The sequence below is a fragment of the Pituophis catenifer genome, unplaced genomic scaffold (assembly GCF_029215685.1).
Source record: "Pituophis catenifer annectens isolate HBS135680 unplaced genomic scaffold, rPitCat1.0.hap2 SCAF_4, whole genome shotgun sequence".
Lineage (NCBI taxonomy): Eukaryota > Metazoa > Chordata > Lepidosauria > Squamata > Colubridae > Pituophis > Pituophis catenifer.
Genome location: NW_027256884.1, coordinates 33,099,919 through 33,120,957, shown reverse-complemented (window position 1 = coordinate 33,120,957; position 21,039 = coordinate 33,099,919). Strand labels below are relative to the sequence as shown.

At 37.8% G+C, this 21,039-nt stretch overlaps 1 protein-coding gene and 1 long non-coding RNA gene across 2 annotated transcripts in view; one reads left to right on the top strand and one right to left on the bottom strand.

The window, feature by feature from the left end:
* The window catches only part of GCC2 (GRIP and coiled-coil domain containing 2), a 34,539-nt gene extending 25,315 nt beyond the window's left edge, over window positions 1-9,224 (top strand). The window contains exons 16-23 of the mRNA XM_070943240.1: window positions 409-546; window positions 2,944-3,059; window positions 4,400-4,576; window positions 4,818-5,035; window positions 5,424-5,618; window positions 6,472-6,611; window positions 8,138-8,339; window positions 8,983-9,224. Of these exons, the coding sequence (XP_070799341.1) occupies window positions 409-546; window positions 2,944-3,059; window positions 4,400-4,576; window positions 4,818-5,035; window positions 5,424-5,618; window positions 6,472-6,611; window positions 8,138-8,339; window positions 8,983-9,053 (1,257 nt within the window). The 3' untranslated portion in view covers window positions 9,054-9,224. The remainder of the gene's footprint in view (window positions 1-408; window positions 547-2,943; window positions 3,060-4,399; window positions 4,577-4,817; window positions 5,036-5,423; window positions 5,619-6,471; window positions 6,612-8,137; window positions 8,340-8,982) is intronic.
* A 10,636-nt stretch (window positions 9,225-19,860) lies between these two features.
* On the bottom strand, window positions 19,861-20,774 carry LOC139316497 (uncharacterized). Its single transcript, XR_011600371.1, has 2 exons — window positions 20,371-20,774; window positions 19,861-20,001 (listed from the first exon to the last, which is right to left on the bottom strand). It is a non-coding gene; the product is annotated as an uncharacterized lncRNA (long non-coding RNA).
* Window positions 20,775-21,039: the final 265 nt, after the last annotated feature.

Below are 21,039 nucleotides of genomic sequence, written 5' to 3'. Positions count from 1 at the left end.
TGCCGCCATTTTGTACATGCATCAATATGACAGCTTTCATTTTATGTATGTAAAAAGCAGCAGCAGCAGCCATATTCGCATCCCTTTGTGGCGTACATGTCAACATCTACATCATTTGGAGACTTTTCCTGTGCTGTATAGGAAAAGTGGCCTCTCGGTCATTCTTTTGTCAATTTGATTTGCTTACTTGGAGGCAGCACTTGCCAATCTTGAGTTTTGTTTGATTAAACTCCTTTTGCCACCACTGTGTGTCACGAGTCAATTCTCATGAAATGTGCAGATATATAAATTTGATTAATCAATAAATCAGCTTGCAATTCAAAATAATGAATACAGCCTCAGTTTAGTATTGGCCTTAAAATCAGAGTAAATGAGAATTATTCTATTGAAATAAATGTACTTTTGCAGATTCAGCTGTCTGAACTAACTTCCGAAAAGCACAAAATTCAGGAACATCTGCGGACTTCACTAGAGCAGCATCAGCGGGTTTTGAGTACTTATCAGCAGAAAGTAGCTGCTCTCGAAGAAGAATGTAATGCAACAAAGGTATTTCAAGCCAACTTAGTCCGGTTGCCTCTTAACAATTCTTCTGCGAACAGTTCAATAGCTTAGACCAGGGCTGCCAAAGTCCCAGGTCACAGGCCGGATGCGTCACGCACTTGCCACACCCACTTCTGGTTTAGTGAGGGGGGGAGTCCCGATACGTCTCGTGACGATGTGAGTTTGACACCCCTGGCTTAGACAGTAAGGAAGATGACCTCAATGTAGATGTGCTGTTACTTAGACAAAAGGGGCTGAAAGCAGTAAGTCCAGAGCATTCAGAAGTCACTTACGCAGAGGCATCCCTGATTCACTGGAGCATAAAGTGAGGGAGGAGGCACAGCACAGTTAATACTTGCGAGGCTCTGTTAATACAGGTGGTCCTCGACTTAACAACAGTTGATTTAGTGACCGTTCAAAGTTACAATGGCACCAAAAAAATTGACTTAGGACCATTTTTCACACTTCGGACCACTGCAGCATCCCCATGACCACATGATCAAAATTTGGCCGCCTGGCCACTGACTCATTTATGACGGTTGCAGTGTGCTTCTTATAAGCAAAGTCAGTGGAGAAACCAGATTCACTTAACTTGTTACTAACTTAACAATTATAGTGATATGGCAAAAAAGCTGATAAGATGGGGCAAATTCACTTAACAAATATTTCATTTGGCAACAGGAATATTGGGCTCAATTATGGTCATAAGTTGAGGACTACCTACATAGCCAATCTCAGTAAAAGTAGTTTTGGTCTTCTTATAGGTTTTCCAGTCTGGCCTACCAGGTGGGACTGACATTAATTGTTCACGGTTTGCATTCTGTCATTTGGACCATTCATAACATTTAAAAACCTGGTGTTGAAGACCTCAGAAATAGATTCCATGCAATAGATGCCACAAGGGCAGCTTTGAGGAGTGTATATTAAAAGGCAGCAGAAGAGTTCAAACATGGTCAGCATGATATATTGTTTTCAAGAAATATCATCTGTGCCTGTCACAACTAGGCTGATTAATGCACTATTTATCTCTTATATCCACTATTATAGGCATTTGGTATATTTTCCTACATATCATAACTCTTCTCCAAAGGCTGCATACACAAGGAGTGACTTTCATTTGTTTGTAAGGCACTTAAATAGAGTATGGCACTGTAAAAAGCCGTGTGTGTATATGTTTTGAGCAGAAATTACCAAGGTTTGATTCATAAGACTGTATTAAAAGATGGCTTATAAATATTCACCTTAAAAATGGCTTTTAAATATTCACCTTTTGTGGGGACTGATTTAAAAAGAAACAATTTACATCTTCAGCAGCTACTTCGTACTTGATATTAGTAGTTGGATAAGTGTAGGCTCTATTTACCAAAGGCTATTTTGGAAAGCAGATGGAAAATATGCTAAAATATTTGTACTATGGGAGACCTGTTTGAATAATCTGTGGAGTGCAGTAGGCTAAAAGATAGATACTCTGTTTATAGCATAGTGCTCTTGTGAGCAATGTGCAATTTCCAATCTTGTTTGCTTTTGCAAAATTGAATGATTCAGAATGTAATTATAACTAGGCTTTTGATGGATGTAGCTTTAAAAAGGGGCTGGTTTATATCTTAATGCGTCATGTCAAAATCAGAACTTCTAAAATTGTTGTGCTAGCTTGCATAGTAATTGTCCTGTGAAGCAGCTGGGTACACTTTGGTTACAAATAACATTGTACTTATTCTATCATTTATGGTGTATGGGGAAGGTGTGGAATAACATTGGTATTCGTTTTGAAAGAAAAGATTTTTTTCTGTTATTCCAATAAAATTAGGCATATATTCATTACATTCAAATAGTTTATCTTATGAAGGTAGAGTAAGAGAAATAATTAATTCATCTTTAGTGAATAAGTGGTCACTTAGCTATTTATATAGAAAGTATAGGTAGTTATTGACTTATGATGGCAATTGGAACTGGAATTTCTGTTACTAAGTCATAAAGCAGTGAGTCAAGGAGGATGGGCAGTGGTCAGGGTCAGGGATGATGCAAGAGGGTGCACAGTGAAGGTCAACAAATGAGTGTGGGAGGTGCAATTCAGGTAAGGCAGGGTCTGTGGAGAGCTAGTGGGAGTCAGGTAGAGTGGGGGGGGGAGGGCCAACTCAAGAGATGCTGGCAATCTTTCCTACTAGCTTTCCCATTGACTTTTTGGTTAGTAATCAGAGTGCTGCAGCCAGTCATAAGTAGGATCCAGTTGCCAAGCGGCCAGATAATGATCAGGTGATCTTGGAGTTGCTGGTATGGGCAGATCTCCAAAGACTAATCATAGCCACCATTTGTTCAGCACCATCATAGCCTTGAATGGCCACAAGTGATCATAGATCAAGGTTTACCTGTAGTTATTTCATTTTATCATATGTCTCATTGCAGGAAGAACATTCTGCTGTAACCTCTGAATTTGAAAACTACAAAGTCCGTGTTCATAATGTATTAAAACAGAAGAATAAATCTTCACAATCTGAAACTGATGTGACCAAACAAGAAAGGTAAGCTTTATATGTAATAGGTTGAATTTTGCTTTGAATCATATTTTTAGCTCCTGGCTCAAGAATCTTCTTTGAAGATAGAAGAGTAATCATCTGGAATCTGCTATTTTTTATAAAGTCTGGATAATTTCTGTTCTGATTTTTTAAACAGAGAATATTTAATCAGTTGGCTATTTATTTTTTTTTAATTTGATTTATATGCCGCCCTTCTCCGGAGACTCAGGGCGGCTTACAATGTGCTAAGCAATAGCCTTCATCCTTTTGTATATTTATACAAAGTCAGCTTATTGCCCCCACAACTGGGTCCTCAATTTACCTACCTTAGAAAGGATGGAAGGCTGAGTCAACCTTGAGCCTGGCGATTTTTACCTTTAAAATTGGCTGAATGAGCTAATATGCTAATATGCTAAAGAACTGGTTAGCTCTTCCTCTTGTTCTTTTTTCAAGAAAGGAATATAAAAGAAAATTTACAGAGGTTTTTTTTAAATCTCTTTTCTATTCTGTGAAAATCTCACCACAACTAAAGTCACATCTTAAAAAAAACAACATAAAGCAGTTTTAGTAGTTGACCTGTTTGTAATCTATGTGAAATATGTCATTTTTGTGTGTTCCAGATCCTACATATTCTTTTTCAAGAAAAAAATATTAAACTGTAAAAGCTACAATTCAGTTTATATCTATAAATTCATATAATACCAATGTAACTGGACAGCAATGCATTAGGTTCCAAAAGATTCACTTGTCCAAGAGGTCGGAATCAAGAAAAATCCCCATTACCTAAATCAGTTTTCTCAACCTTAGCAACTTTTAAGATATGTGGACTTCAACTCCCAGAATTCCCCAGCTAGCATGCCATGAGAAACATTGATCTAAATGTTCTCCAGAATAATAATAGCAGAAAGTTTCGTTCATGTACATTTCATGGAGTATACATTCTTGTGAATATATTTTAGAAAACCCAAATCCATTTATTATTTCTCTTACTATTATTTTACAATTCTGTTATGCAATGATACTAATCAAACCACATTGATCCCATGATAATATTCAATAAAATGCAGAATAAGCTGTTTTAGAGGCCTGAAAATAAACAAATAATATTGAAAGTATATACCATCCGACTCCCAGTGATCATGGGAATAAATAAAATGCCTTGAAACATTTAATGTGCAACACTTTAAAGATCATCAAAATGACCCACTTCCAACTTGAGAGAAGATTTTTCATGAAGCTTCCTGTTCAAAATTGTTCAAATTTCTCATCTGTATGTTAATAACTTGTAACTTTTAAAGAAGCAGTTATACATTTTCTAATGTTTTGTGAACTTTACTTTCTTTTAGAGAACATATGGAAAAAGTAATAGAACAGCTGAAGATTAAATTGCAAGAGACACAACATAATTTACAAACGAACGTAGTAGACCTTCAGACTTTGCAGTCTGAACATGATGCATTGCTGGACAGGCACAATAAGATTCTTCAAGAGACTGTAGCAAAGGAAGCAGAACTCCGAGAAAAGTAAGTTTCTTTAGGATATATTTTTAATCTTGGCTTATGATTAGCCATGATTTGTTTTTAATTATATGTCCAAATATTTTCTTCATTAATAATCTTTAGATGCCTGTAATGGGTGTATCTCTTAATAAAGTAATCTGTTTATAGAAATGATCAGCAGTGGTATAGCTACTCCTTTCTCTTAGTACCAGGTATTTGTTACTTTTTCTAATATTGAAACTTGGGTGGGTGGGATATTTTACAGACTTTGCACAATACAATCTGAAAATGTGGTAATAAAGTCAGAACATGCACAGACTGTAAGTCAGTTGACAGCCCAGAATGAAGCTCTTCAGAATAGTTTCCGGGATCATGTCAGACATCTGCAAGAGGAGCACAGAAAGACAGTGGAAACATTACAACAGCAGCTATCTAAAGTTGAAACCCAGCTTTTTCAACTCCAAAGTGAACCAAGCACCAAAAGTAAGCAGTGAACCATTTTTCATTGGGGGTGGGGGGGATTCAAACAAGGCTACCTAATCCACTTGGTTGTCACATGCATTTAAATAAACATTTTTAAGGTGAAATTTAATTTTTGTCACTAAATCAAGTGACTTGTTTTATTATGGTCTGAACAGCTGAAGACAGTTTAGTTCAGGTAGCAAAGTTAGAGGCATCTCAAAGAGTAATTTACTGTGTATAATTGATAATTTAATGCAATGGCTTCATTTGCAACAAAAATGAGTAGTGATTGGAGCAGCTCTGTGGTAAGTAACTTGGTGTTTTCGATGCTGTTTTATTATATAATTTTATAATCTCTTGTAACTCTCAAATAATAGTCTCAATTATTTTCTATTCATTTGCTTTTCAGATTCTGCTCCTTCCACTCTACCAACCAAAAGTTTGCGAGAAAGAAGGAGCACTGACCTTCCTCTTCTTGATGTGCATGCTGTAACTAGAGAAGAAGGTGAAGGAATGGAAACTACGGACACAGAGTCTGTGTCTTCTGCCAGTACCTATGTACCATCCTTAGAACAGCTTCTCAATACGCCGGAAATGAAATTTGGTAAGATGGCCATACAGTGGGGCATGGGAGGTTAGAGTTTGTTTCTAACATATTACCAGAATCATTCACTTGGAATACGTTATAGCTCAGCAACAAAATAAATATAATATACTATGCATTTAAAATATAACCAGTAGACAAATTATTATGAGGTATGGATAGGAGTAATGGCTATTCTGCCCCTGAATCATTAGGTTACATATTACTATGGAAATAACCTTGTTTACAGGATTTCAACTGCTTCCTTTGCTGGGCGGTTTTTTGAATTTTGGAGAACGGCCTTGGCCTGGCTATTTTTGTCAAAATAGCCTTTCATTGTGCAAGTTTCTTCATCAACCTTGGATTGGAGGTTTTTTGCATTGCCCATTACAGCAGTGTTTCCCAATCTTAACCATTTGAAGGGGTGTGGACGTCAACTCCTGAGTATTCTGGGAAACATTGTGCTACAGTTAGAGATAGCAAAGAAGTAAACAAACCCCCCTCTAAGTTTCATTTTGTGATAAAGTAACTTGTCTTACAAATCTCTGCTGTTCTTAAATTGATGGTGCCAATTAATAGTATTCTAAACACATGTAGAATTTTCATATATTATTTTTATAATGTTGACTAGTTGTGACTAATGTAAATTATGTAATACACGGACAACTGATGACTAGCATTCTGAAAGTTCATAAAAAGGGTTTGCTTTTGATATTGTTTGCACCAGTAAGAATGGAAATTTGGATTTTAATTTTTTTAAAAAAATAAGTGTAAAATGCATATTATTTTTTATTACAGCCATAAATTAGAATCCATATAGTTAAAAAAAATGTATTGGGCTAACCAGAAATTTGCTTTTTGTAAACAATTTTAGAACCTCCACAATGGGAAGCAGAACTCACAAAACAAGAGTTGGTCCAAAAGTTAAGTACAACATCAAAGAGTGCTGATCACTTAAGTGGATTGCTTCGTGAGTCAGAAGCAACCAATGTCATCCTAATGGAACAAATTAAGGTTAGTAGGCTTGTACTTACCATGCTTCAACTTAGATTTAAAGTATATGTGAATTTGATGACATTTTGCTCTTATTCACACAATAATTCACACACTCTACTATCATGCCATCCTTCATTTGACTTCTATTCTTGTAAATAGTGATTCTCTTGTTATATGTTTTCGTTGGTTGGGCAAAAGTGGGACACAGGAAGGGGTGTTATTCAGCAGGTTCTGACAGGTTCTGGAGAACCAGTAGTGGAAATTTTGAGTAGTTCGGAGAACCGGCAAATACCACCTCTGGCTGGTCCCAGAGTGGGGTGGGAATGGAGATTTTACAGTATCCTTCCCCTGCTATGCCCACCAAGCCACGCTCACATAACCGGTAGTAAAAAAAAAAAAAAAAAGAATTGCACCACTGGATAACTTGGTGGATGAATAAGCAAATAAAATACAGAAGGGATGGAAGAGGGAAGAGAAGTTGCCCATAACAGAGTTCTGAAATGGACTTCTTAAATAATGTTTAGAATCCTTCAAGGTATTTAAAAAGGGATGGACATTAAATTTCTTAGGTTGGCAACATACAAAGCTTGAAAAAAATTTAAGACACGTGATTTGGTCCTGGCCTATTATCTATTAGGGTTTCAAATGAATACATATGTTAAAAATAATTATGGTTCAGGTTTTCAATGCGATATGGAATTGTATGTATAAAATGTAAAATTTGTCATCTGATAAAGAGCTTTGGCTATACAGAGGCTGGAATATGCAGAGGCACAGGCAAGAGCACGAGTCAAAGCCAGCGGGGTGTAAGCCAAAACAAACAGTTGTTCTTGACAAAGACAAATTCCCCCAATCCCCGTTGTCCTCAGCCCCTAGTCTGCATTCCAAGGGAGACATGCCATCCCCATCGGACAGTCCCGGTTTCAACTCCTCCTCAGAACCAGGCCATGATAGTTATTTTGTTAAGGCTTAAAGAAGTGATAGCAATAGCACTTATACACCTCCCCATAGTGCTTTACAGTCCTCTAACCAGTTTACAAATGTCAGCATATTGCCCTCAACAATCTGGCTTCTCATTTTATCGGCCTCAGAAGGATGGAAGGCTGAGTCAACCTTGAGCTGGTCAGGATCAAACTCCTGTCCTGGCTGTGGGCAGAGTTAGCCTGCAATACTGCATTCTAACCACTGTGCCACCACCTCTCCCATAGATATGCTATCTCCCCAACAACTCAAGAGAAGCTGGTGTATTTTCCCATCAGATGGGACACTTGAAATCAGAAGGGAACACAGTGCAATATTCCAAGTCCCTGGAAGATTTGAAGATTGTTGGTGTTCTCAGTTAATTTGACTGCAAAGGAATTTATTATATGAGAAATCAGGAAATATGAATTTTATTTCTTTTAGCCTGAGGCACATAGCTAATTAGGAATTGTTGTTTTCTGGGCTATTTTTCTAATATAATTTGGCCTGATAAATTTTCTGCTTTCTTGTCTTCCTTCTGAGAAATATATTTCTTTGGGTTTTGTTTTGTTTTTCATTCTCAGCTTCTTAAAAGTGAAATAAGGCGATTAGAAAGAAACCAGGAACGAGAGAAATCTGTTGCTAATCTGGAATATTTGAAGAATGTTCTATTGCAGTTTATATTTCTAAAATCAGGCAGTGAAAGACAGAGACTTCTTCCAGTAATAGACACCATGTTGCAACTAAGCCCAGAAGAAAAAGGAAAACTTGTTGCAATTGCTCAAGGTATGCCGGTCTGTTTTGCTACTAACTTGCTAATGGAAGGGACACATAGTAACATTTGTTTGAATATATCTGCAACTAATTCCAACCATTGTTTTCCTGTATTTGACACTGTTGAAAAAAGACTATTTAACAAAAGCAATAGTACAATCTAAACTATGCTTCTAAGAGGCCATCTGTGACTACTTATGTTCAAATCATTCAAAACATTTAACTATAGAGTAATTTTCTTTCTCAATATTTTTTCAATTTATTCATTTAAAAAAAACATTGGGCAAAAGTGCCTTAAAATCATTATCCAATCGATCTGTATGGAACAAACGACTGTCTGTTTCATGGCAGATCCTTGACATTTCTTGCTTAACTCTGCTGGATCTCCACAGCTCACAAAAAGCGATGCCTTTCAATTCAATATGTTAATCAGTAAAGGTGATATCAGATGCCTTCTGGTCTTTTGCTATCATAGACTAACATAGCTCTCCTACAGTTGGTAATTGCTGTGATTATAATCAAACTAATCATCTCAAGTATGCACATTAAAGGTATAGTGTCATTTACTAAAAGATTGAATTGTGCTTTATGTCTTGTCATTTAAATCTGGGGCTGGATATTTAAAACCAATATGAGTTGTGTTATGTTTTGTAAGGTGATGAAGAGACCCTGTCCCAAGCCTCTGGATGGGCATCATACTTACACAGCTGGTCCGGACTCCGATGAGTTTTCACTGTTCGGGCATTCAAAATCAGCAGCTGCACTGAGAAGAATTTCAACCATAAAGAATGAAGCATATAGCCGGGTAACTCTTGTTTGGGGTTTTCCCACAACTGCCTCAGTTGTTGTTGGTTTTTTGTTGTTTCTTTTTAAGAAATAATAATATTCTAAATGAGACTTGTTGAAGGACTTGGAGTAATGTCTTGTAGTCTCAGTTTCTGACTCCCTTTTTAGGGCAAGTATGGAGGTTTTCAGTGAACTTTCCTCCTTGGAAGAGCTATCCTTTTCATTGACTGGTGAGACAATTTTGCAGAACATACTTTGTGTGACTGTGTCATTCATCAAAATGAATCTGTAAGCTTTCACAGAGCAAAATTCTGTATGTTTGCAGACACCCCCCCCCCCCCCCCGCCCCTCGGTTGGAATTTCTGATAGTAGCAGGCTTCCACAATCTGCTGTCCTCCAGTAGTAGATTCAGTACAACTTCTAAAACTTTCAGCCTTGGAATTCTATATGTTGCAGTTCAAAACATTAAGAGGTTATTAACTTTGGCTGAACTACCACTTGCATTCCTTCTATTTATCTGTCTAGGAGAAGAAGTATGATTCAGTTTGGTGATCTGTGGTAAGCCTGTCATTGACAGAAAATGCTGACTACAGACTTCCTATGCTGTTCCAAGCTTTATTTCTTTAGTACCCCAAACTAAAAAAAAAAGAAATAGAAAATTTTGCTGAGCTTTAAAATGCTTATTCTTCTGGAACTGAAAGCCAAATGCAAAAATAAAGTGAATATCTTCTGCACATTCACTTTTCTTTAACAATAAGAAATTCCCCAAAATATTTAATGATTCTTTATAGACTAATAATCTTGGGACACTGCTTTGACAGATTATTGCATTTTCCATTCAATTGCTACTTGAAAAAGACTAAGAGCAAACTTTTAAAAATCAAATTGAAAACAAATTGCATCATTTAAAAAATCAGTTGGAAACTGCATTCTACTGTCATTCAAAGGAAACATTGATACATTACTTAGGTTAGTAGTATCTAAAGATTAAAAAATGATATTTTGCTATGAACGATGAATCCAAAATATAATTGCTTGGTATTATCTAAGTTGAATGTTAGCCAAAGAAAAAATATTGAAATGTAGTTTTTATAGGTTTGTCAAGATACCATTTTGTCACATCTAGATTAACCTTTGTGACTCTTGTTTTTTATCTGCATTCTACTTCAGAATTGGATCTCTGTGTGTAATGTGTACAAAAAAGATGCTGACATGCATAGAAGCTTGAATTTAGAGCTCACAAAATTTAAGATCCATTAATAATTTAAAATCCATTTATTTGAATAAATGTGATTGAAGCTGTTTGGGGTGGAGGCAACTTATTGTTTATAGAATACCTGGTGTCCAGCTGTATGTGCTGTCAAATAGGTTACTGCTAGAGTTCAGCACAAGACCAAGATGGATTAAGAAACAATTATCTTGTTGTCTATAGGGAAGAAGCTGCTGATGCTATTGTGCCCTGTGTTGTCTGTGAATGAAATCTGAAGTTTTGGAGATAACTGTTCTTGAGAGAAATGATTTAGTTCCTATTCACCACCTTTCTCCAATGAATATCCTGTATCTGAAAATAGTGTAATTATTATATGGAAGAAGAAATATTTAGTTATTAAGAGATGACATTTTAATGGCAAGGCTATTTCAGAAATGCCTATTCAACAAAATATGTTGGTCATCATCAATTTTCATAGACATTCAGATATAAGAGTCAGGAGAAAACATCATTCGTCAGTGAAGTATAACATGAGAATATAGCCCTTAGCTCTTCTGTCTAGTTCAACACATTTCTACCATATGTTATAGAGGCTGTCCAGTTCCACCATTCTGAAAATGTTTGGAAAGTGAGCTTAATTTAAGCATATAAAACATTTCTATTCAGTAATAATAAGTGTGTGACATTTCTTGATCATATCAGAAGTCTCTTTGCTTAGCCTTGATAGGACTGAGAGTAAGAGAGGGAAAACTAAGCACAGTGGCTGTTCAGATCCCAGCCTTTCTTCACAGTTGAGCCACAACTTTCGTCATCCGGGTCTCCTCTGAATGTGTTGGAGGTCCTTTCCCAGAATTCTTAGCCAATGTGGTCTCAAAGAATTGAAAGAGAATATCTGAGGAGCAATGAGTGGGGAAGGTTGCTTGAAATGTTAAAAGTTTGTCACTGAATGCTCATTGACCTCCAACACATTTAGAAGAGACCAGGATGATGAAAGAGGTGGCTGACTTGTGAAGAAAGGCTGGGACCTGAACAGCCACAATGCTTAGCTTTTGTCTCTCCTACTGTCAAGTGCTATCAAGGCTAAGCAAAGAGACTTCTGATATGATCAAGAAATGTCACACAATTATTACTACTGAAAAGAAACATTTTATATGCTTAAACTGAGCTCACTTTCCAAACATTTTCAGAATGGTGGAACTGGACAGCCACTATAACATATGTTAGAATTGGTTGTGTCTCTTCCTTTTTAAAAAGTGTTAATTTCACAAGTCAATAATTTGACTTGTCCCCTATCATGTACATTACATGCTTAAACTGAGAAGGACAATTTCTGCACCATCATTAATAGTTTACTAATTCCAGAATTAGCATACCTGTAAACTTGCTACTGATTATTTTCTTATCTACACACTTTTATTAATAGCTGTGACAATATGAAATTGTCTTTTTGGTCATTTCAAATCCTTTTCTTAATAATTTCAGACTGTGAATAAATTATGCATATATCTCTGTTTATTACTTTTCATTTTTGGTTGTATGTTCAGTATATTAAAATACAAAATTTGTAAATGTAATTTATTATCCACATGCCTTAAATATATTTTACACTACAGAGAAAGATTTTGGGTAATGTGACAATGCAAGGATTCAAAATTAAAATAATGGATGCAAAATGTGGTCTTTTGTAAAAGTTTATTGAGCTGCTGTTTTTAAAGTATGTAAAGCTGTTTCCAGAAAAATGGAAAAAGGAGAGAGACAGAGAGAGAGAGAGACAGAGAGAGAGAGAGACAGAGACAGACAGACATACAGACATACATACATTACAGAGCTAATTACATATTTGGACATCATCGTGACTAGCATCATGGCCAGTAGCTACAACTATAGGTGAAGGTCTACTTCTATAAATCATCATCTCAATGGAGGAGATATATCCATTGACACCCTTCCTACAAGTTAGCATTCTGACAATGAAGAGAGAGAAGAGGCACGTAAAGGACTTTGGAACAAACTCATCCTTGTTCTACCACACTACAATTTGTGTGCTTATTTTTCCAAACACATATATAAACATTCTGCCATAACCAGTTCAAACCTGGTGATTTTTTAATAAAAGAATTACACCACTGGATTTCCCTCCCCCTAATTTTATTGTATTTCCTTTAAAACTTACATAGTAATAGATCTGAGATTTGTGGATGGCTGAGAATTGGCTACAGTCTTATTTCATAAATATTACTGTAGGGACTTGAGACTTTTCAATTTTGTTTTGCAGAATATTGTATTAGTTAATTAAGTCTCATGACCAAACTGTAATACTGATGAGGATAGCCTTGTTTTCAAATCTGAATTTATTAACAATGCTGCAAATTATAAAAGGGAGCAGATATGATATCCAATGTACCATACTTTCTCAAAGCCTAGCTACATGGGTATATTCCTGTCTGTACTATATTCTTAGATAAATATGGCGAAGCCTTGCTTTCTTGCCTTTTCCAGTTTGGCTCATCTGTCACTGAACTCTCTAAAGAGTCTTTCTGAGCTCTCTATATGTGGTTTCTTTAGAAAACATTGTTGTATATATAGCCAAACTATTTGCCTATTAGCAAGATAATACCAGATGAAACATAATTTGAATGGATTTAAGCAACCAAGACAGAAAGGTGATGCCTCAGTGCTTTTTCTTAATTTAATTGTTAACTGTTTTGGATTAGCCTACACATGTGTTTTCTATTTCCTGCTGAAGCAAAAGCATTCAAACTGGAACAGTTATCTTAGATTAGGAAGTCTCAGCTGAATAAAATATGTTACACCTTCTGAGCTATTGCATAGTTTTAATATACACTGCTCAAAAAAATAAAGGGAACACAAGCAGAAGATATCCGAGATCTGAATGAATGAAATAGCCTTATTAAATACTTTGTTTGTTACATACAGTAGTTTTGTGTTCCGTTTAGTTGTTTGAGCAGTGTATAATAAGGCTATTTCATTCATTCAGATCTCGGATGTCTTCTGCTTGTGTTCCCTTTATGTTTTTGAGCAGTATAGTAGCTTCCTATATACATATATTCTGGTTGACTCCTCGCCTATGAGTTTATTCTTTAGCTCAGAGGTCCCCAACCTGTGGGCTATGGCCCATACTGGGCAGTGAGTGGTTTGAAACTGGGCCATGGAAACAGCCAGCGAACGTGCATGTGTGCATGCACATTCTCATGTGAGCAATGGGAGAGCGCATGCGCACATGCTCCATTTGCATTTACTTGGGGACTGGCACATTAGGATGGTTGCGGAGTTCTGGATCATGTGATCACCATCTGCAATCTTGCTAGGGAGCTTCCGACAAGCAAAGTCAATGGGGAAAGCTGGATTTGCTTAACAGCCACGTGATTCATTTAATGACCACAATATAAAAGATTGTAAAATTGGATCCAACTCACTTTACAACTGCTTCATTTAATAATCCCAATCATCACCGTAAATTGAGGACTAATATTACCACTTTCAACAGGATCACTTGAAACTTTCATCTGTTTCTCCTCCTGAACAGTAATGCTAGGACAACAACTTCAATACTGACTCCCCAGCAACCTTAAGCAGGAACACAAAAATGGGCCAACTTTTTATCTTCTGCTGGTACAATAAAATTATGGATCATGTTGGGGCCAGTGGAAAATTATGCAGTTCAGATAGGAACAATTGGTTTTGTAAAGACAGTAAAGTTGCCATTTCCATGCACTTGACTGGAGTAAGTAATCTAACTCTGGACCACATCTTTTTGAATTTGCTCAAATCTTTTTGATTGTTTGATACTTATCAATGTTAGCAGGACAGTGGTCCAAAATTGTTTCTGTTATGTTTCCCATCATCTTGGGATAGGGGAAAAAAATAGTATAAGTTCTGGCATCATTTTAAAAGAAAATGCTTCAATCCTTCCAACTGGAGGAACTAAAGAACAATAGCCCTAGCCTTCCTTAGAAAACATATTCTTTCAAATTGCCTTTGTCATGAATCAAGAAACACCTGAGATACTTAAAGATAAAGTGGATTTGACGATACAGATGGAGATGGAGTATATTGCAATATATTTTGCTCACATTGGGCTCTGATGTGTCAGTTGTGAGTTACTGACTTGGGTTTATGTGTTTTTTGGATTCTTACCAAATGCTTACTAAACATCAGGAGCTGCCAATACTGCACAGCTGCATAACTTTGACTTTTGTGTCAAAATTATTGGATTATTACTGCCATAAATATTCTTAAAGCTAATGTGTTACACTGGCAGCAAATACCACTTAAATACAATACAAGTTGCAATGTTCTACATGTGAGCACATCATCAGTTATATACTAATACAATGTGAGTCCATCAGTTATATACTAATAAAATGTATTTTAGGCTTGTGGGATGCTCATCTAATATTTTAAACAAATAGTTCTTTAATACTAATACAGGAATCAATATAGAACACTACTTAATTTCTGGGGTAAACCTTGAAGGTTTGTTTCATGCATAAACACTTTAAAAACATAGATTTGGATGGGTGGGGTAATAAAGGGCAATATTCCATTTTGGCTGTTTTGTTTGCTTATTCCCGAGGCAACTGGCTGAAATAAAACTCTTTAAGGTTGATCTTTAATAAAGTTCAGACTGAACAGTGGCAGTGAATCAGAAAGGAAGTCAAAGTGATCACTAACATACCTTTGTCAATATATTAAGTGTAATCTTGCTCTATTTTTGTTCAGCGGGGCATAATAGATTATTCAGCCATGCCTACCTTTTAAAGAGCTATTTTAGGAAACAGATGAATCTGCTTTCACTCCTTCAAATACAATGTGAAATGTCAACATCCATAGCTAATTCTCTGAAGGGCTCACTGCAGACTCTCATATGGTGGTATTTCCATTCTTTTTCAAATCCCTTCAAAAACTAAAGAACCTGCATACATGTGTACTCTACACATTTTATTTCAGAGCATTCCAAATTATTTGGATTAAGGCTCAATCATTTCCAGCAAGTGGGCTCAATGAACACATAGCACTATAAAACATTACAGCTTGCAGAGGAATTAAAAGATAAATTCCATTCATCATACAAAATAACACTAAAATTGGGTAGAAACTTTTGTGATTGTGTACCATCCCGCGGCTTTACCAGATTCTACATTGTAAAAAAACTGGGATATGCCCCACAGGAGCCAACTGGGAGTCCCAATATTTGTTGGTTATCTCATTCCCTTGATTTTTTCAGCCAAAGAATGAGATGATGAGATGATACCGTGTTTCCCCGAAAATAAGATCCTGTCTTACATATTTTTGAACCCTGAAATAAGCGCTTGATCTTATTGCCTTGCGCTCAAAAGCCTGATTGGGCTTATTATCAGGGGATGTCTTATTTTGGAGGAAACAGGGTAGTTGTAAATAAAATATGTATCATCAACATGCTACATGTACAACCATTTCCTAAACAGTAGCTTGATGTAGTTTTAAGTGTTCCTGTGTCTAGTTGTTTTGGTGTGCAGTGCTCTATAGTGTCGTTTTGAGGGTTGGAGTTGAAACAAATTATGTCCAGGATGTGAGGGGTCTGTAAATATTTTCACAGCCCTCTTTTTGACTTGTGCAAATTATTTTGGCATTGTAAGGATTTGAAATGGACATATTGGATGGCATCCTCCCTACAAAAACACAAAAGCTGAACATCCAGTGCCCAGACCCAAATACAAGGCCATACTATTTCAACGTCTCAGAGGCCAAAATAATACTTTAAAAGGAAAGTAAACCTTCAAAATGATTGCCATCCTCGGTCCACTGTTGTTGTTGTCCAGCTATTGATTTTCTTATTGTACATCTAAGAGCCTTCTGACCATTTTTCAAAGCAGAACTACATGCTGTATTCAAATCTGGGGTGACCACTCAATTTGGGCTCCCATTGAACAAAGCATTCTGGTGATTTGGCTGGTTCTTGATGCTGAAGGAAAATAGATGCCCTCTGTTAGGTTTTTTTTTGTCTGCTACTGTAGGTTGGAGTAGTGGCAAGAAATTGCTCCCCAGTATATAAAATGGATGAAGTCCTAGTTACTGCCTTTATTTGTTTGCATAAAACAACTTCGTTGCTAGGTGTACTCACACTTCACCCTGTAAAGAAGTATATGTGGAGCCTGTCAATGGAGCTCTGTGGGGTTTGGTTACGCCAGACTATCTTGAGTATGTGTTTGTGTGTGTGTCATGGGACTTGAACTCAACAATAGGAATGTCTGAGAAATCAGCACATCAGATCTTTCCTGTTCTTTAGCTGCTTATACATTATGAAGAGAGATGTCTTGGAGGCCTGTCCATATTTATATCCTCAATGTATTATTTTAATGCATGGGTGATGGGTGGCTGTTATTTCCTCTGTTCTCTGACCCTGAGCCAGTTGCTCTCTGTCAGCCCTAGGAAGCAGGCAATGGCAATACCTACTTATTGGGGACCATTGCCAGACTTTCCTTAGAAACCATGTTGATCTCTGTGTTAGATTCAGAAGTCCTTTTGCTGGCATATCTCTGCGTAAGGAAGACTTGCAGCCCATTAGCTACTGTAACAAATCCAAATAAAGGGACAAATTCTTGCACGTAATGCTATACTGAAGGAATCCAACAGCAGCAGCTCCACACTGATGAATGAAATATTATATTTTTTCTTTTTACAATCCTGTAAACCTTTTATTCAGTGTAGAGTCAGGGCAACTGAACAGAGCTAGGCATTTACTGGCCACATGCCCTTCCTGACACCTATGTGAAGTTTGCAAATATTTTCTCTTTGAGCCCTGAGAGAGAAAAACATCTGTTGCTACATAAGATTGAATTCTCAGCCTTCCAAGAATCCCCAACCTGAGGCTGTGGCTCACTACTGGGCCATGGCCTATTCAGAATTGGGCTGTGTGAGAAGCTGGCCAGTGCACACATACGTGTGCAGCTCAGGGGTAGGTTCTACTTCCGCTACCGGTTCACAATGGGAGCGCACGCACTTGCACTTCTGCACGTGTACAGATCGTTCATGATGCCATCTGGGCGGGTGGGCATTACTATAGGTTTGCAAGAACCGGACCGAACCGGGAACAATCCACCACTGGTGCAGCTCAACTTGTGCAAGCAGCAGGCCCATGCACACATGTGCACGCACAGCTCAACTTGCGTGAGCAGGGAGCCAGTAAAGGTTGGGGACTGCTGCTTAGGCCACAATGCCGCTCAAATGAAATATTCTATGAATGTGTATAAAATCATTCTTCATTTAATAAATATTAAATTGTATAATTATAAATATTTGGTAGTACAGTGGTTAATGAATCAGGCTAGAAACTGGGATGTTATGAGTTCTAGTCCTGCCTTAGGTAAAAAGCCAGTTGGGTGATCCTGGGCCAGTCCCTCTGTGTCAGTCCTAGGAAGAAGGCAATGGCATGCCACTGCAGAAAAACCTTGCCAAGAAAAGTGCAGGGACTAGTTAAGACAGTCACCAGGAGTTAAATAATTTACTTGAAAGTGCACGTACGTGTGAATGCACACACATACTATACACTATGTAGATATCTGCATATACCACTATGTAGATATGCAGATATCTACATAGTGGTGGGATGGGATGAAAAGGATTTTTATTCAGGATGTTGCTTCAATTGTCAAATTTGGTTTAAGAAGGCATTAGTACCTCCAAACTAAAAATCTAACACAGTGTATGGTGACCATTTCTATCCCCTCTATGTGTTTCCAGGTGCTTTATATGGTTTTGGACTAGATTATTTAAGGATACACTCCAGCTGAACTACTTCTCTCCGAGATGAAAATTGCAAAAGCTTTTTTCTAAAATGGCCTCTCCAACTCTCTATACCAGATGCTCAAGGGAATTCTTCAGAGCATTGGATGGCTTTTTGTTTTCAATTTGGTTTGGTTTTTAATTCATCATTTTAAAATATAATGGCAAGATTAAAATACCATTACCTTTCTAACTGCTGGATTGTTATGTTGGTGTTAATTAATTTGTTTTCATTTTTTTTTATATATTTTGTGCCCTTCTTACTACTACTATTTTAAATCATCGAAGTGCCAAGTAAGTAAATGTGAATATCTGTGGTAAAAGATGATGCTCATGTAAGTGATAAGAGTCAACACTTGTTCTGATTACAGGTAATCCTTGACTTACAACAGTTCATTTAGTAATGGTTCAAAGTTACAACGGCACTGAAAAAAGTAACTTATGCCATGGCGCAAGGGTTAGAGTGCAGTACTGCAGGCTACTTCTGCTGATCACCAGCTTCCAGCAGTTTGGCAGATTGAATCTCACCAGGCTCAAGATTGACTCAGCCTTCCATCCTTCCGAGATGGGTAAAATGAGCACCCAGATTGTTGGGGCCAATATTCTGACACTGTAAACAGTTTAGAGAGGGCTGTAAAAGCACTATGAATTGGTGTATAAGTCTAAGTGCTATTGCTATTGCTATGTCAGGGGTATCAAACTCGCAGCCCGGATGCATCACGTGCTGCCCCCCACCCCCAGTTTAGCGAAGGGGAAAAAAAAGTCCCGATACATCACATGATGCCACCATGATGAGAGTTTGACACCTGATGTATGTGATCAGAATTCAGATGCTTAGCAACTAGTTCATACTTATGACCATTGCTGTGTCCTCACTTTTTGCAACCTTTTGACAAAAAAAATCAATGGGGAAGCCAGATCCACTTAGCAACCAGGTTACTAACTTATCAATTGCAGTGATTCACTTAATAACTTTGTCAAGAAACATCATAAAATGGGGCAAAACTCACTTAACAAATGTCTCACTTAACAGAAATTTTGCACTCAATTGTGGTTGTAAGCCAATGACTACCTGTGCAGTGAAAAGCAACTAAATCTACCACCTTCACTTTCCCAAATACTTATAGGATTTTGTAAGGTATATACTGGTAGTTTGAATGATCACTTACCTGAACTTTTAAATCTTGTTTGAATGTTGATCTATTATTATAACATTCTTCTGGCAAATCTGTTCTATGAATTAGAAAGCCAATAGTTTTCAACTCTTTCAGTCTGGAAGCTATGGATATTCCTTCTGGCATATTGCTGAACCCACAGTTCATGTCCTATCTAATGTCTCCTCAGACTGCCATTCTAATTATTATTCTAGTTAAATGCAGTTAGGCTCAATTTAATAGCAGTTTGGAGATATTTAGTTTTTTAAATGACATTTTTGCTGTGCTAACAAGGAATTATATAACTGTGCTTCTGGGCATGCATTGGTTGTTGCAGTTGCTTCCAAATTTTTGTAACCTTGAACTATTAGTACACTAACTATTTATCTACCTTCTTGTTAAGCTCATACTACTGCTATCACCAGCTGTCAAAAACTTTTGATAATACATGTCCTTGTCCTGGTTATTGAAATCCCTGAAGATGCTACCGATCTAAAGATATCAAACTGCTATTCTGAGTCTTAATGGTTTCTTTTTGAAAAGGGTGACGTAATTCTAGACCACAAACAAAATAAAATTCAGTGACTTCAGTAGGCCATTTAGGTAATCAAAGTCTTTATTCAGAAATACTCTTAAGTAAATGGACATCCAGAAAAACAACTATCATCTCTATCCTTCCAAGATTCTTCAGATGGGAACATCTGACTCCACCCATTATTGATCCTTCTGAATGAGAACTCTGACATAAGAAGAAGAAGGGGAAAAAAATGGTTTTAAGCATCACAAGAAACGTCCAGAAGGATTTCTAATGATTTCGACCAGGCTTCCTGCTTATAATTATTATAATTATATAATTATAATTATAAATAGAACTAATAAATAAATAAATAAATATTTGAAGAGTCCTAAAACCTAAATAGGATTTAGGAAGGGGAACCTTTTCCACTTATTGTAGAACTTCCAGTCTAGGATTCCGGGGGAGGGGAGTGGGAGATAGGCGAGGATTCAACGCAAGAGAAGATTAACAGCAAAGGTGAAGGCAGACGGGAAAGCAAATCCCCCACCCCGCGCGCCTCAAAAGCGCACGCACAAGCACACAGATACACACACACAAATTCTAGTCCGGCCCTTTTTGTGGGTTGAGGCAACTTTTCAGCGGTGGGTGGGTCAGTTATCTCTCGTATGGCTAGGAAAAGAACTTAGAAAGGCTCCCACGGTCAGAAAGCCGCGGCCGCCCATCCGAAGCTCGCTCTTGGGGAGTGGGAAGGTTGCTTGCGAGGCGTCCCGGGGAGACTTCGCCGGCCTTCCTTTCTTCAGCGCCGCGGGCGCGGGAAGAGACGCGGAGGGGGCTGGGTTGATGTGGGCAGTGACGCGCCATTGCTGTTGCTGCTGCCGCCGCCGCCGCCGCCGCCTCCCGGCTCCCTCCTCCTGCTTCCTGCGTTGCCTTGCGGGGGCGGCCCCGCCTGCAGCTGCTGCGCGGAACTTGTCTGGAAAAGCCGAAGAGCGCCCGAACCAGCCAGGAAGGGAGGGGAGAAAGTTGTTTTACGCTGAGGGGCTTCTCTTGCTCTCTTGGTTTCGCGATGTTGGGGGTCGCGGCTGCTGGAATGACCAACAGGTAAGTCTGTCCTTCATACCTCTTGACAGCGCCCGAGCGCTTCATTCATTGCAAGCCTTCGGCTGAAAGTCACTCACCGGGGCCGCCGTCCCTGCTTCGATCCCGGGGTCTCTCCGCTGCTTCTTTCCCGGCTGCTTGGAGGAGAGAAACTGTAGGTTCCTT